At 40.0% G+C, this 13,318-nt stretch overlaps 1 protein-coding gene and 2 long non-coding RNA genes across 14 annotated transcripts in view, besides 1 other annotated feature; 1 reads left to right on the forward strand and 2 right to left on the reverse strand.

Moving 5' to 3' along the window:
• Positions 1-4,700, forward strand: part of bru1 (bruno 1) — a 138,435-nt gene extending 133,735 nt beyond the window's left edge. For 3 of the 11 annotated variants that reach the window (NM_165002.2, NM_001414076.1, NM_165004.3), the window contains 3 exons: positions 1,944-2,355; positions 3,638-3,727; positions 3,788-4,057. In NM_165002.2, coding sequence (NP_723737.1) covers positions 1,944-2,212 — 269 coding nt within the window. In that variant the 3' untranslated portion in view covers positions 2,213-2,355; positions 3,638-3,727; positions 3,788-4,057. Of the gene's footprint in view, positions 1-1,943; positions 3,574-3,637; positions 3,728-3,787 lie in introns of those variants that run through there. The other 8 variants (NM_001273478.1, NM_001273475.1, NM_001273474.1 and 5 more) reach the window with 4 other exon arrangements.
• A 2,338-nt stretch (positions 4,701-7,038) lies between these two features.
• On the reverse strand, positions 7,039-7,384 carry lncRNA:CR45282 (long non-coding RNA:CR45282). The gene has a single exon (NR_124218.1). It is a non-coding gene; the product is annotated as a long non-coding RNA:CR45282 (long non-coding RNA).
• A 35-nt stretch (positions 7,385-7,419) lies between these two features.
• Positions 7,420-8,575, reverse strand: lncRNA:CR45283 (long non-coding RNA:CR45283). 2 transcript variants are annotated; one of them, NR_167790.1, is made up of 2 exons: positions 7,955-8,575; positions 7,420-7,893 (listed from the first exon to the last, which is right to left on the reverse strand). It is a non-coding gene; the product is annotated as a long non-coding RNA:CR45283 (long non-coding RNA). The 2 variants fall into 2 exon arrangements; NR_167789.1 differs by having other exon boundaries at positions 7,687-7,893; positions 7,955-8,297.
• A 4,687-nt stretch (positions 8,576-13,262) lies between these two features.
• Positions 13,263-13,317: a mobile genetic element.
• Position 13,318: the final 1 nt, after the last annotated feature.

Raw genomic sequence — 13,318 nt, forward strand, 5'->3', positions numbered from 1 at the left:
GTTTTGAATATAAATTTGGTGTTCAAGGAAATGATGCTTTGCTGAATAAATGGGTTAAAGCATAGAAGTTAGTATCCATCAGCAAAATTTTGGTTGCCCACAAGCCTTAAAATTCTGCTCCTTCAGAGATACAAAGTTCAAACAAAAATGTGTTCTATTTATAAGTGGTACGCCTTTTCCACCCACTTGAAATTTAACTAGAACATAATCGAGTGTCATTCAAAATTTTTGCCTTAATTTGTTGCCTTGAGAACAACTCCTGCCTGCTCTCCACATTTGTCCTTTCATCTAATTATATGCCATGTCGAGCCACACGTGTCGCTTGTTAGTCGCGTAATTCAATAGCTTGAAGCATTTTTAATTGGACTTTTTGCTCCCCCGTTCGGCTACAGCCACTCAGCCCCCCCCCCCCCTGGCAAGAGCCTAAATTAATTGATGGGTGTGCAAATTACAAAGCAACAAGTGTGCATCACGAGCCCCGAGTCAATTAATATTAAAGTCCTGGCAACGTCAACGGCTTGTGACCGAAGGAGATGCCTCCGGAGGAGCAGCAGCAGCTTTCTTCGCCATTCAATTTGGCTTCATTTTGTAATCGCATCAGCGTCGGCAATCTGTCAGCAGTCAGTTTACCTTGAGGTGGCGTGTCATTGGGCGGAGTGGACTGGGCGGATTGAGTACGACGAACCCAGTGGGATTGTGCAGCAGGCCTACGGTGGCCAACTCATACATCAAGGTGATCAATAGCACTGCTGCTGGCGAACGATGATGGAGTGAGAGTTATGGTTGTGTGGCAGTGGGTTGGATCTCTCTCTCTCTCCTCGTTCAAAGTCCTGGAACCACTACTACAAACCTATTCGGTTTCAGCGAGTATGAATCTCTGCGCTCGGGGGGACACATCAAAGAGTGTAACCATTTGCTGTAATGATGAATAGGTCTTTATGAGGGAAAATTAATATACGCATGAGTTTGTGGAACATCATTCCCATTGGTTTAAGATCATATATGTTGGAAGTTTCGACGTGTGTTTATAAATAAATAGTCTGTTGCTAGTTTTTGACATTTAATTTCGAAATTAACTAAAAGCTGTCATCTTGTGCTTTTCCAAACCACATGCATTTTAAAATCCTTACTGCAAACATTGTTTGTCCCTTTCTCCTGTTTTGTGTTTCATCCTTATAAAATTGAAATACCGCAAAATGCCGGCTGTCATTCGAAGCGTTTTGCTGTCATTAAAAAGCATCTCGAAAGTGAAAACGCGACTGCTGACGCTGCGTTCACTTCTCTCTTTCCATCACACCTTCCCTCATCATCTGTCTCTTTCTACCCCGAGCTGGTTGCTTTCGGATTTTGGATGCTGGTGGGTTGTATTGCTGCTGACTGCTCATTGCCAGTGACGTTGACAGTAATTTTCACGAAAAGTGCAACCGCAGCACGAGGCGCGAGCCATGTTAATGTGCGTGTGCCAGGGACAGAGAAATGACAGTGCGACAGAGCGACAGAGACGGAGTGATGATGATGATGATGCCGGAATGGCGATGATAATGCTGCGAAAGATAATGATGACGATGTCAGCAGTTGCAAAAGCACGTGCTCCTAAACAGAGTGTCACACCCACACACGTATAGCAGATAGTTGAGCAACAGAGATGGCGAGACAAGTGCGAAAGAGACAGATCGGGCGCATCATATCCGCTTCCGTTTTGGGAAACTCGAGCGTAAATTGGTGCCTCTGGGATATTAATTGCTAGCACCTGAAAGGTGACGCGGTTACATTGTTGTATACAAGTGGCAGCAGAAACAACGGCACACAATTTTAAGGAGCAAACTGAGAAAGTAGAAAAACTATTAAATAAATATACTTTCTTGTAAAGAAAATTCCTCCAATTCTTATTAACAAATAATCCTCCAAATTAACATTGTGTTTTGCCCTTTATACCGTTTCAGGACCCGAGGGCTGCAACCTTTTCATCTACCATCTGCCGCAGGAGTTCACCGATACGGATCTGGCCTCCACGTTCCTGCCCTTCGGCAATGTGATCTCGGCCAAGGTGTTCATCGACAAACAGACGAGCCTGTCGAAGTGCTTCGGGTTTGTCTCCTTCGACAATCCGGACTCGGCCCAGGTGGCCATAAAGGCGATGAACGGCTTCCAGGTGGGCACCAAGCGTCTCAAGGTGCAGCTGAAGAAGCCCAAGGACTCGAAGCCCTACTAGAGGCCACCATCGGCGGCAAGGTTAAACGGACACATCGAGTAGAGGAACACTGAGATTTGTGAAATATGGAGTAGTCAATGAATGAAGAGTTGCCCGTGTAGAGCGCGTTGCAAGATTTAAACGATGATGCGAATGCCAACGTTGTACGTATCATAAAAAAAAAAACAAAAACAAAAGCAGAAAAAGACATGAAATCTGTGCCAAAAAAAAAGACAGAATCACTTATGATTTAGCACGTTAATTGTTGAATTAGAAAAAAAAAAAAAACGAAAATCAAATACCTAAAAACAAGATCAAAAAGAAACGAATAACACAACACTTAGACCGTAGTTTAGTTAACTTTCTGTTGAAGTTCCCTTCGAACCCAATCTTTAACGACTCGTTTTCCTAATTTTAAACTGTCGTACGAGTTGGTTGAACCATTGCCTTTTATTAAATATTTTGTATACATCCTCATGACTCACAAACGAAAGAAAAAAATAAAAAACAAACAAAAAAAATAATTACAAAGATCTGTTCGAGTGTTAGGTTTAAGTTTTTGATATAACTAATAATTTAATACATACTCTTTCTCTGTTTGATTTGTTCATCTCTCATGTTGCAAGTCACAATGAAGTTCTTTATTATAAATATATACCCACATGATATATATATTCTAGTTATAGTTACAAGTTACTCGTTTTGTTCACTGGATTATCTCTTTTTATATATCTAAACCTATGCTGACTCGCATAATTAGTTTTTAGTTATCTGATTTGTTACACCCCCAAACTAACTCACATATTTTATTTGTAATGAAAAAATGAAAATGTTTTTGTTAACCACATTATAAGTAATACCTTTTTAGTTTTATAATTAGTTGAACACACAAATTCACATACGCTTCTCAGTGTTATTTATGCGATTTGTAAAGGAAACGAACTATGCCTAAAAAACAAACCAAATGAAATCGAAAAAAAGAAAACTTGTCATTAATGGAGTTTATTATTTTATTTTTTAGTTTCTATTATTTGCTACATCATCCAAATTTACACAAATCTGGTATTATATTATATAACATATGATTCATTTCATTGTAAATTTCTTGTTTTAGTTGAAGGTTAATTGGCTATTTGTCGTTGCACATCTTGAAGTAGATAAGTGCCTTTTGTAGCATACTTTGTTTATGTAAAAATCATGCACATATGTAAACACTCATACACCACAGCATACATATCTAAATAAAGTTTTGTTCTCTGTTTCAAATGCACAAAAACATGACTTAAACAGCGTGCTTAAAATTTTATTTGTTATTTTGGTTTTAAATAAAAGAAAGGTAATTATTTGTGATTTATTCTTTGCAAACATTACTCGCTTTATTGACACCCCCTGATACTAACTTTATTAAATGAAGACTAATTTATAAACTTCGCTTATATTCCTTAGATGGTAATGTTCTTTGCAAAGTTTCGCCATTTATTTCATTTTTGGAAATGCGATGTCAAGTGGTAGCTGATGCAAGCCGCCAGTTGAGAGGTAAGTTCTTAATTAAATAAATTGTTTGGATATTAAAAACTAATTTCAAATCCATTTCAGTTTTATGCAAATCGTTCTTACAAGACGCATTGGTCCCTGAAATATGTAAATAATATCCGCTTGAGTCTCGAGAATCCTACTAAAGATTGCCTATCCCACTGCTGTCGCATAAAAATTTCCAAAAACTGTAAATTTGAATTCCAAAAAAAATATTGGAAAATCTGTATAAAACCTAATATGCAATCATGTTGTATGATAGCCAAGAAAGCCATTTTTTAAGCTTGTAAAGCATACTAATTTTAACAAAGAAAATTTATAAAAATACTAAATATTATTTACGTTTTAGTTTGTGGTCTCGAATTCAATCAATTGGTTTTGAAGCTAAACAAAAGCATTGACAAATCAGATGGGTAGCTAAGTTCTTTTCCGTTTGTAACTGAGTTTCCAAATTTATCGTTAGTCTTTGTTTCGAGTAGAGTCTAAGCAGTGTGCATTTTATACAAACTATCTGGATGTGGCTTTAAATTAAACATAATTTCAACGCAGAAATTAGCATTCACCTTAGGAGTAAGCTTTGACAACATGAAGTGTTCTGTGTGTAATTAAATGTGTAATTAATAATTAGCAAGTAAGTGTACTTTTTTAGAGAAACAAAGCAAGGCTGTGTGTTCTGATTAGAATTTAAGCGAATTTCACTTTTGGACAAATGAAAATAGAATGCAATTTAAAATAAATGCAAAAATAAGTGAACATAAAAGTTTGGAATTAGATATTATTTGCCGAGGCTACATTAAGGCAGTAAACAGCGAGAACGTAATTCTAGTGATAAAACGCAGTTAGTTAAGCGAATGGATTATATGTATTTATTGAGTCTTCAGTGTATACTGCTACACACAACACTCAACACCACACAATCACACATCAGCATCCGAACAGAATAAGTAAATCAATAAAAGGTGTCATGATTTTTATTAAAAAAAAAAATGGAGCGCGTTTTTACTGGCCCAAACTTACACAAACTGACGCTGGATAATTTATCAAAAAAATGTCTTGAGCCAAAAAACTTTGCGAGGAAAACTTTCAGGCAGCGCAAGTCAAGAAAAATGAACGGAAAACATACAAAATGTTGACGACTAAGGGAGAGAACGAGAGTAACTAAAGGAAAACTTCAACAATAAACGAAATATTTTGCTAAACTTGCGATTTGCATATGAGAAACTTTATGCCAATTGTGGAGCTGCCGGCGGTGTCCGGGTGAACCGAGGGTGCTGAATCCTGCTCTTGGTTCTGGCGAGATTCTAAAAACCGGGTGCGAGGACGTGTAAACAAATTTACCAACTACGTGACGCAGCAGTTCGTTTTGCTCCTCTGCTGGCCTTGCGTAATCCAAATCCAAGTCGAGTCTTAACGCAAGATTTATTCCCATTTAAATCATGCGTGGAAAAGTTTTCCCCAGCTCCTGTCGACAGCAAATGTCGAGGGGTGGCGGAGGTAGCATACACAGCAATAATTTCGTCTTGGCATATTCAAATATTTTGGCATTTGATTAAGCCAAAAAGTTTTGCCAATCCTCTAGCCAAATCCCAACAGATAAACGTTGCTGCAATGGTAAGACGGATTAAACTTTGATTGTTTTGCATACGATAAGCGGCTCATTGATCATGCAATCGAATGCATCATTCAACTTATGTTTTATGATTTGGCGGAAATACTTAGTTGCTAACGATTTTAAGCCTTAGAAAAAAGGTATATATAAGCTTAGCTTATTATCCTCTTTGCTTAAGTTAGCCCTTAAGTAATTCGGTATTATTATAATATCAAATGCGCACTATAATTAATTGCTTTTCAATTAGTAGTACCTCACAACCCATGGTGGGAATAAGAACGTTTCCATGGAAATCCTTTCAACTAACGCTTAGTCTGAAGCGCTTTCGCTTCCATCTCCATCAGATTCTGGTTAACAATTTGCCAACGTTTGATGAGATATTTTGTCATGCTCCAATGGATAAATCGCTATTTAGGCCACTAAATTTGAGCCGCATCAACGAAGCGCGTTTCAACCACGGCCCCGTGGGATTGGTAGAACATGTATGCAGGATGTATTCCCATCTAGACGTGAACATGAACACGGACAGGGACACGAACATCAACACCAACACTGACACGGTCATGAACAATATGGGCGAAAAGGCAGGCCTGGGCTGCTGGAAAAGCGTTTCTGGGGGGAAACCGAGTCAGATTAGCAAAGTTTGTAATTACGTTGGTAATTGATTAGGTTCGAACAACAAACTGCTAATAAGATTATTGCAGTTGAGAACAAACCGAGCTGAAAAAACAAAAGCCCAGCCCCACGCCAACCGCCCTCCAATCCGCCAAATTATCCCCCAACTGTGCCAGAGAATGAGATGAGTGGAGCAGAGTGGGGCACCAAAATTGAACCGATTTGTGGCACAAGTTCTGCATACAGACAGAAAACACAATATGTGGAAGTAATTATTAAATATCATTTAAATATCAGCAAATGAATTGGCATCGATTTGGAAAAGAGAAATCTATCCAAATGTATGAAGAATAACATATCACTTTAGCCAGCTTAACAAATCACAATAGTTTCTCTGAGTGTAGTTAGCAGCATCCTTCCCGAATAGCCCATTCCCTTCCTGCGCTCCAACATCCGCTGTTTGTTTGCACAATTTACCCAACGGAGGGAGGGTGGAGTAAGGGGCGTGGCTGGGGCCACAGTAAGCTCACGCAAACCGGAAGAACAACAATCGACCACCGAAATAACAATGGATTTGGCGCGTTTGCCCGTTTTTGGCATTGGGCGTATTGTTAATGGCATTGCACGCACATCGATGGAGCTCCCCCAAAATCAACGGTTCGGTCCAAAGGGGGATGGTGGGTATAGAGTGTAGAGAGTGCAGCATCACAGATACAAGCGCACACACAAAAGACAAACAATTTAGCGGCGTTGCAATGTCGACAAACAATCTGTGGCCAGGAAGATGGTGTGCAAAACAAAAGTTAAGGGAGTGACTGAGAACGAGGAGCCAACGAAACAAGCCAAATGCTAATGGGATCACCACTGCAAATTGTGGGGCTTCAACCCGCCTAACATACAATTGATTAAAGATTGATAAAAAATAGGCACATTTCAACACTTGTTTAAAAAATGCATTACAAAAACTATGAAATACTTACAATATTACCTATTTCAAATTTAACATGTAAAATAAAAAGACCGTGCTATAATTCGTTCATCAATGGGAATAAAACAACTACTTCTTTGAAACATTTGACGTTTTCTTTTTGTTTTTCTGCCTAGTGCATCGTAACTCTATGTACGGTAAAAACAAATGCTCGTCCTGGCAAATCAATCAGTAGCCCAATTGCTTTTCCTTTTGGCCATATCTTTGGTGTTCGCAGGACTTATGGACGCTACCACAACCGATCGGCTTTCTCCCATGAACGCAACTTCATGGAGAGCGACAACAGCTGATTAAAATCCTTGGCAGTCCGTTTCCTGTTCCCATCGCATCCTGGCCCTTATCGCATCCTGCCCGTCATCGTCATCGATCACACTCCAAATCGAACTCGAATTGCACTGGCATACGCACAGCGTTGCAGCCACACACACACACATACATGCAGTGCACTGAAAAGAAGGGGATATTACTACACAATATACTTTTCATTCCACAAAAAATGTTCTTTTCAAGAAATGTCTTAATACATTTAATACTAAAACTAAATACAGATAGTAGAAAGTGGAGAGCTCCTATAGAATGGTATAATGTTCCAGTTTCGTTCATGATTTCCTCTCAGTGTACTCAGCAAAGTGAATTCGATTTTGAAGGAGAAATCGAAACTCGCTGGGGAATCGCTGCAATTTTGCACGTGAACACGCTCAGCGTTCTTCCTTCGTCCATAGCTAGCTCCACCATACCGACCCCTATATATCCTTATCACTTCCAGTTCACTTGACAGATATGGTGGGGGCGGCGGAGGGGCATGGCCGAACGCCTTTCTCGATTCGCTGCTCCTGCAGCTCCTGTTTTGAAATGCATTGGCAGAGACATGAACGGATGGCTTTGGGACGGCGAGTGGCAGTGCCAGAGATCAGGGGTTACGGGGTGCAATTGTTATTTTTCTAGGGGGTTTGTTGGCTGGAAGGAAAGGGAAGGAGGAGGAGGGGTCATGTTAGCGAAGGTAAAAAATCTCGGCAACTAACCTAGTTTTTGTGCTTTTCATGCCACAGTTCCCTCTTGATGCAGCCAACTACTCGTATTTTTGTGTGTGCGGCTTTTATGACAGGCGGTTCAGTTTTCCCCCCATCGATATGATTGCCCACTGAGCGTGTGTGTGTGTAGATTCGAGTGAGAGTTTGAAATCCTTTACTTGTGGGATATTGCATATTGATTTGGCAAATGTGCCGGGGAGTTGCTGTTGGGAGTTGAATTCATGGGAGATCCGTGCTATTTTTGGAAAAGCCGTTCATAAAACTGTGATTAAATAATGATCTCAAGGGGGATCATATCATAATTTTTGACTTGATTTAAAGATCATATGTTGCACCGCGGCAATGTAAACTGGATTAATGTAAGTATAATTTGACAGGGGATATGTATGTATATGGGATACTTTTCGCCATAATAAGATATCTTATACGAACATATTTCCCGTTGTCAATTTACTCAAATATTGAAGAATTTATTGCCAATCGTGGCCAAGTCCAACATGGTCAAAGCTAACCATTTCCGCCCAACCATCTCTAATCACATCAAAGATCGACCAGTTTTCCCGTTTGCATCGGTTTTCCTTTTTAGTTACAATAACACAATTTATGCTTCCTGTTGTTTACTTGAGTCTTTCCCCGCCGCCGCCTGCGTTTTATTATACAAAATGTTATTTATTTATTTATTTTTGCGGCAAAACTTATTTTTCCTGTTTCGCATTTCCCGTGCCCGTCTGCCGATGATTACGCAGATTTTCCGGGGGGCTGAGTGGTGCAAGAAGCCGCTGGCCAAATCAAAATAAAAAGGAAATAAAAACAACGGAAAAACAGAAACATTAAAAGCAGCCGCCACCGCTCAATTGAAGTAGCGAAGGGGGTCGGAAAAATGGAAATGAAGAGGAGGGAAATCCGCTGCTTGAAATCTTGCCAGTTGTTTTCTTTGAAATCGAGCGGTGCACGTGGAAAATAACAAGCGCCAGACGAAGAAAACTTTGTCATACACCAGCAAGAAAATGAGGAGGAGCAATAGGGCCTGTGAGGCCGAGGAGAGAAAAACTTTTCCATATTTCCATGAAAATACTTGCCGCTTTCGATGCTCAATTTAACTGCCTCACATTCGACCATAAAATTTGAGCCACACAAAATTCCATTTCATTTCACTCATATGTAGCATTTCCTTTAACGCCTCTTTCATTTCATTTGATATTTGCCGGCTGTCGGTCCCAATCTAAATTAAATCAAATTCATGTGACAAAATGGCTAAAAATGCATTTTATTACACATTCATACGGCTCGATTCGGTTCGGTTGGATTTGGTTCACTTCAGTTGCTGCCGTCCAATTTTATGCTGCTCGGTGTGCAGTCATAAATTTGCAGAAAGCATTTTGCAACTTGAGAAAAACTCAATTAAAATGGACTTTAGCTTTATTTCTGCGTGACAAGACGCAAATCAGAAAATCTCACTCATTTCCATCCGACTGTCAGCCGACTTTTCCATCGCTCTGTTCAAAACTCTGGCCGAGCCACAAAATGTACATCCAAATATAAATATAGCATGAGATGCTCTCACAAAACAGAAGTTACTAATATATTACAATATATTGCTCATCTTCTTTATTAAATATTTAAGTGATAATTTTCCATAAAATTAAAATTTAAAATTTGGTAGTTATTACATGAGTAAGAGCATAGTTATGAGGCATTTTCTTTTGAAAGGGTATTCTCCATCTGACCTGCCTGTAGCCGTCTTCATTTGTAATGCATTCATCTTTTTCCTGCATATGTCTCGAAGTGTGGGGGCTTTGAAATTTGGGCTCCCTGTGTCCAAAAACTGCCACACGATACAGACAACAAGTAGACAAGTTACTGACAACACACAGACTCCCACGACCATATTCTTCGCCCATTTTACACACCCATTTTCCACACACACACACACACACTCAGCCAGACTCATTTCTGCTTAATTCTGTGGTCTACTGCAGCAACATTTTTTGGCTTAGAATTTTGGAGCTGCTCCAACTTCGTCGACTGTCTCCTTCTGACATTCGGTTTGCGGGTTTTGCAGAGGGGTACTGTTAAGAAATCAACTTTCTGGCTTTTGCGGTTTTTGGGGTTGGGACTGGGCTTAAAAACGGAATTTTCCTTCTAATTGGCGCACTTTTGTTTAGCATATTACGTATACGCCTTGAGGACTGCGCAGAGATTTCCTTTTTGGTTCTAACATATTTTTTTTTCGGTTAGAGTGTGTTGTATGTGTGTGTGTGTGGATTAAAAGTCTTGCAAACGTCTAACAAGCTAAGCAATTACCATGTTTTATATGCCTAATGAGAGGCAGTTGAAGTAAATGAGGGCTTCCACTTAAAGAGACTTCTTTCTTTCGCAAAAGTTTGGTAAATATCAAAGGATATAATTATTTTTTCATTAAAACAATCAATTAATTTGTATGCGTGTCTTATTAATATTTTAAATTTGTCTGCAATTATTTATTTTTCTTAATGATTTGTTTCTGCATTCTTGAATTTCTTTCCCTGTGAATATTGTTTCTAAAACATAAAAATCCAGCTTATGATTTGCCTTCGGTTTTTATTTCCGCGTGTTCTTTTATGTATTTGCTCTGATTTCATTGCGTTAGCACCAATAAAATATTCCAATGTGATCCAATGACGGTTTTCATGTATTCCTCATAGCACCCTGGCTAATATAACTCACTCTCACCACCCCATTAACCCATTCCACCAGTCTTAACCCTTCGCACGTTGACGTTCGGATACTCGCATATGGGAAAATCAACTGGCATTTGTGCCTGTGGCGTTTGCCTCTGGCTATGCTATTAAATTTATGACGCAAGTAAATTGAATTTTAAATTTGAGTATGACAAATGTGCCACGCCCACCTGAAGCCGCCCACCTCCGGCAGGGGATAGAAATTGCCTATGAGTGCTGGCGCAAAAGTCATAAGTCGGCAAACGAGCTGCAAAAAATGGTTGGATTCGCAACAACAACAAACGTGACTCGAACAAAACATATAGCCCAAATGTGTGTGGGCGTGGCAGGTGTTTGCTGCCCCTCCTGCCAGTTGGCAAAGTGTTGACGCAACGACTAACTGAAACTGCCTGGGCTGACTGATTGAGTGAATTTGAGATTGACTGACAGTGGCGGCGTGGGTGGCACTTTTGGTGGGTGAAACATCAGGCAGCCAGCCTTACATAAGGGCAGCAAATCAAAATCAGCACAACTGTAATGGAAACGACAAATACGTGCGATGTTTTTCAAAAAATAAAGTTAAAGCTCATAGGGGAAGTCGAAAGTATGGGGAAAATATCAAGAATACAGAGCAAAACTAACGAGGTAGTTATTTCAAAAACGATTTAAATGTAATAAGGATTCATAGAACTGTTATATACAATAAAAAAAATAAACAATTAAAATGTTTATGCACAGCTCGTTGCTCAATATACAATTTTACAAATTCTACCTTGGCAAAAAGAGCCCAAGGACCTACTAAATTTATTCCTCTAAAGGCAGAAATTCCCCCCTCAAAAGCGACGTAAACAAATTACAATTGCCCAAACCAATTATCTGGCTTAGGGAAAATCGAAGCAATTTTCTTTCTATTAGCCCAGAATATCAAATATGCAGAATAATATGCTTGCCAACGAAGGTGAAAGGCGGATGGCAACTTGAAAATTCCTCACACGTTGTCGCATTTGTTTTGCCATTGGCATCAAATGTAGCGTTAACTTTAACTTACACCCACTTCCTCGCCAGCCCTCGGGAAAATCTCGGTGTGGAAATCAAATTACCAAAAACTCAACCGAAATGTTCAGCAAAAAACTCACGTGTCATGATGCACTTGAGACTTTGGCGCATTTGTCTGTCCCAGTGCCTTTCCCCTTTGTACCAAGCTCCTTCCGTTGACTCCTCCTCCTCCCCCCTCACCATCAGCAAATCTCGCAGCTCCTGCAGGACTTGTCATTGTTTTCAACAGGAGCTGGCGACAGATCCTGGGATAGACATTGACATTGTCTGACAACGCAAATCAAAAACGTATCAAATAAAACTTTGTACTTTTCCTTCTTTTCCGTGTTCCTTTGCGAACTCAACACGTGCTCACCTTCGTCAACCCCCGGGTATAATTTCTCCGGCATTGCGACAATTTTCGTGGGCAGCACAGCCGCTCGGGGAAATTCACAAAAGTCGATGGCACACTAGAGATGACATGGCGTAATCACAGAGGGTACATGGCATCCAAAAGAATCCCGAAGAAAAGAAGTGGGCGAGTGCCGAGCACTTGAAAGATACAATTTCGATTACATTTGTTCAATTCAAACAACCTTTAGAGTTTGGCGAATTTGAATTTGTAAGAGTTTTTCGAGGGTTGATGTTTGACGAACTTAGATATTGTATCTGTAAGATCTGAGCGAGCTTAAACTTTGGTGTCTGTTAAATCAAATAATTGTTTATTTATATTTAAATTATAAATGTAAGTGAGGTACTATAGCGAAATCAACTACCTTAACTTTAACCGAGTTTTCGACCTCACACACAAAATGTTTGCGGACACGTGAGCTTTAATTGTGTGTGCCAGCACACTTGCAGTTGTCTGTGCTCATGTGGGGCGCTAATTAAATAACCAAAATTGCTGCGTGGCAAAGCGTTGGTCGCCTGCAAAACCTCGAAATGCATATGATTAACCCACATATGGAGTGAATAACCCACTCCCAAAGCTAACGAATCAGCTGCAGGCGAACAGCCGCCCTTTATTGCCACCCCCCCCTTTTGGCTTTCGTCACTCTTTGAGTGGTTGAATGTGTGAAAATGTGCTTGCATAATTTCATTAAAATAACTGTCAAAAATTTTCACGTATGCCCACACACGCCGCGTGGAAAATCGCCTGAAAAAACCCCTCCTTGGGAACCTAAAACCCGCACTCGGAACGCTTCGAATTCGAACGTGGATTTTCCAAAGACCACGCCCACACTCCCGTGGCCGCTCATTTCACCTGCACAGCTGTCAATAGGAATTCTGCAGGTGTCAAAAATATTTCAGGCATGGAAGTGACTGTCTACACATCCTTATACACAGCTCCCTCTGCCAAATTGGCATAAATTGCTACAGGGCCTGTGGCTTACACTTTGTGTGTGTATGTGTGCGTGTGTGAAATTAATTTTCATTATTGGATTTTGCGACTTAGTCATCATTATCGTGTTCTTATCGATACAGCCAGTAGAATTTTCCTCGCTCTCGATGTGGCACCTAATCGCTCAGAAAACGTTGAAAATGTCCCAAAAAAAAAGGACAAAGCAAGTGAGAACGCTGTGGTCCAGTGCATCGACTATCAGATACCCGTTACTG

This window comes from Drosophila melanogaster, chromosome 2L (assembly GCF_000001215.4).
Source record: "Drosophila melanogaster chromosome 2L".
Taxonomy (NCBI): Eukaryota; Metazoa; Arthropoda; class Insecta; order Diptera; family Drosophilidae; genus Drosophila; species Drosophila melanogaster.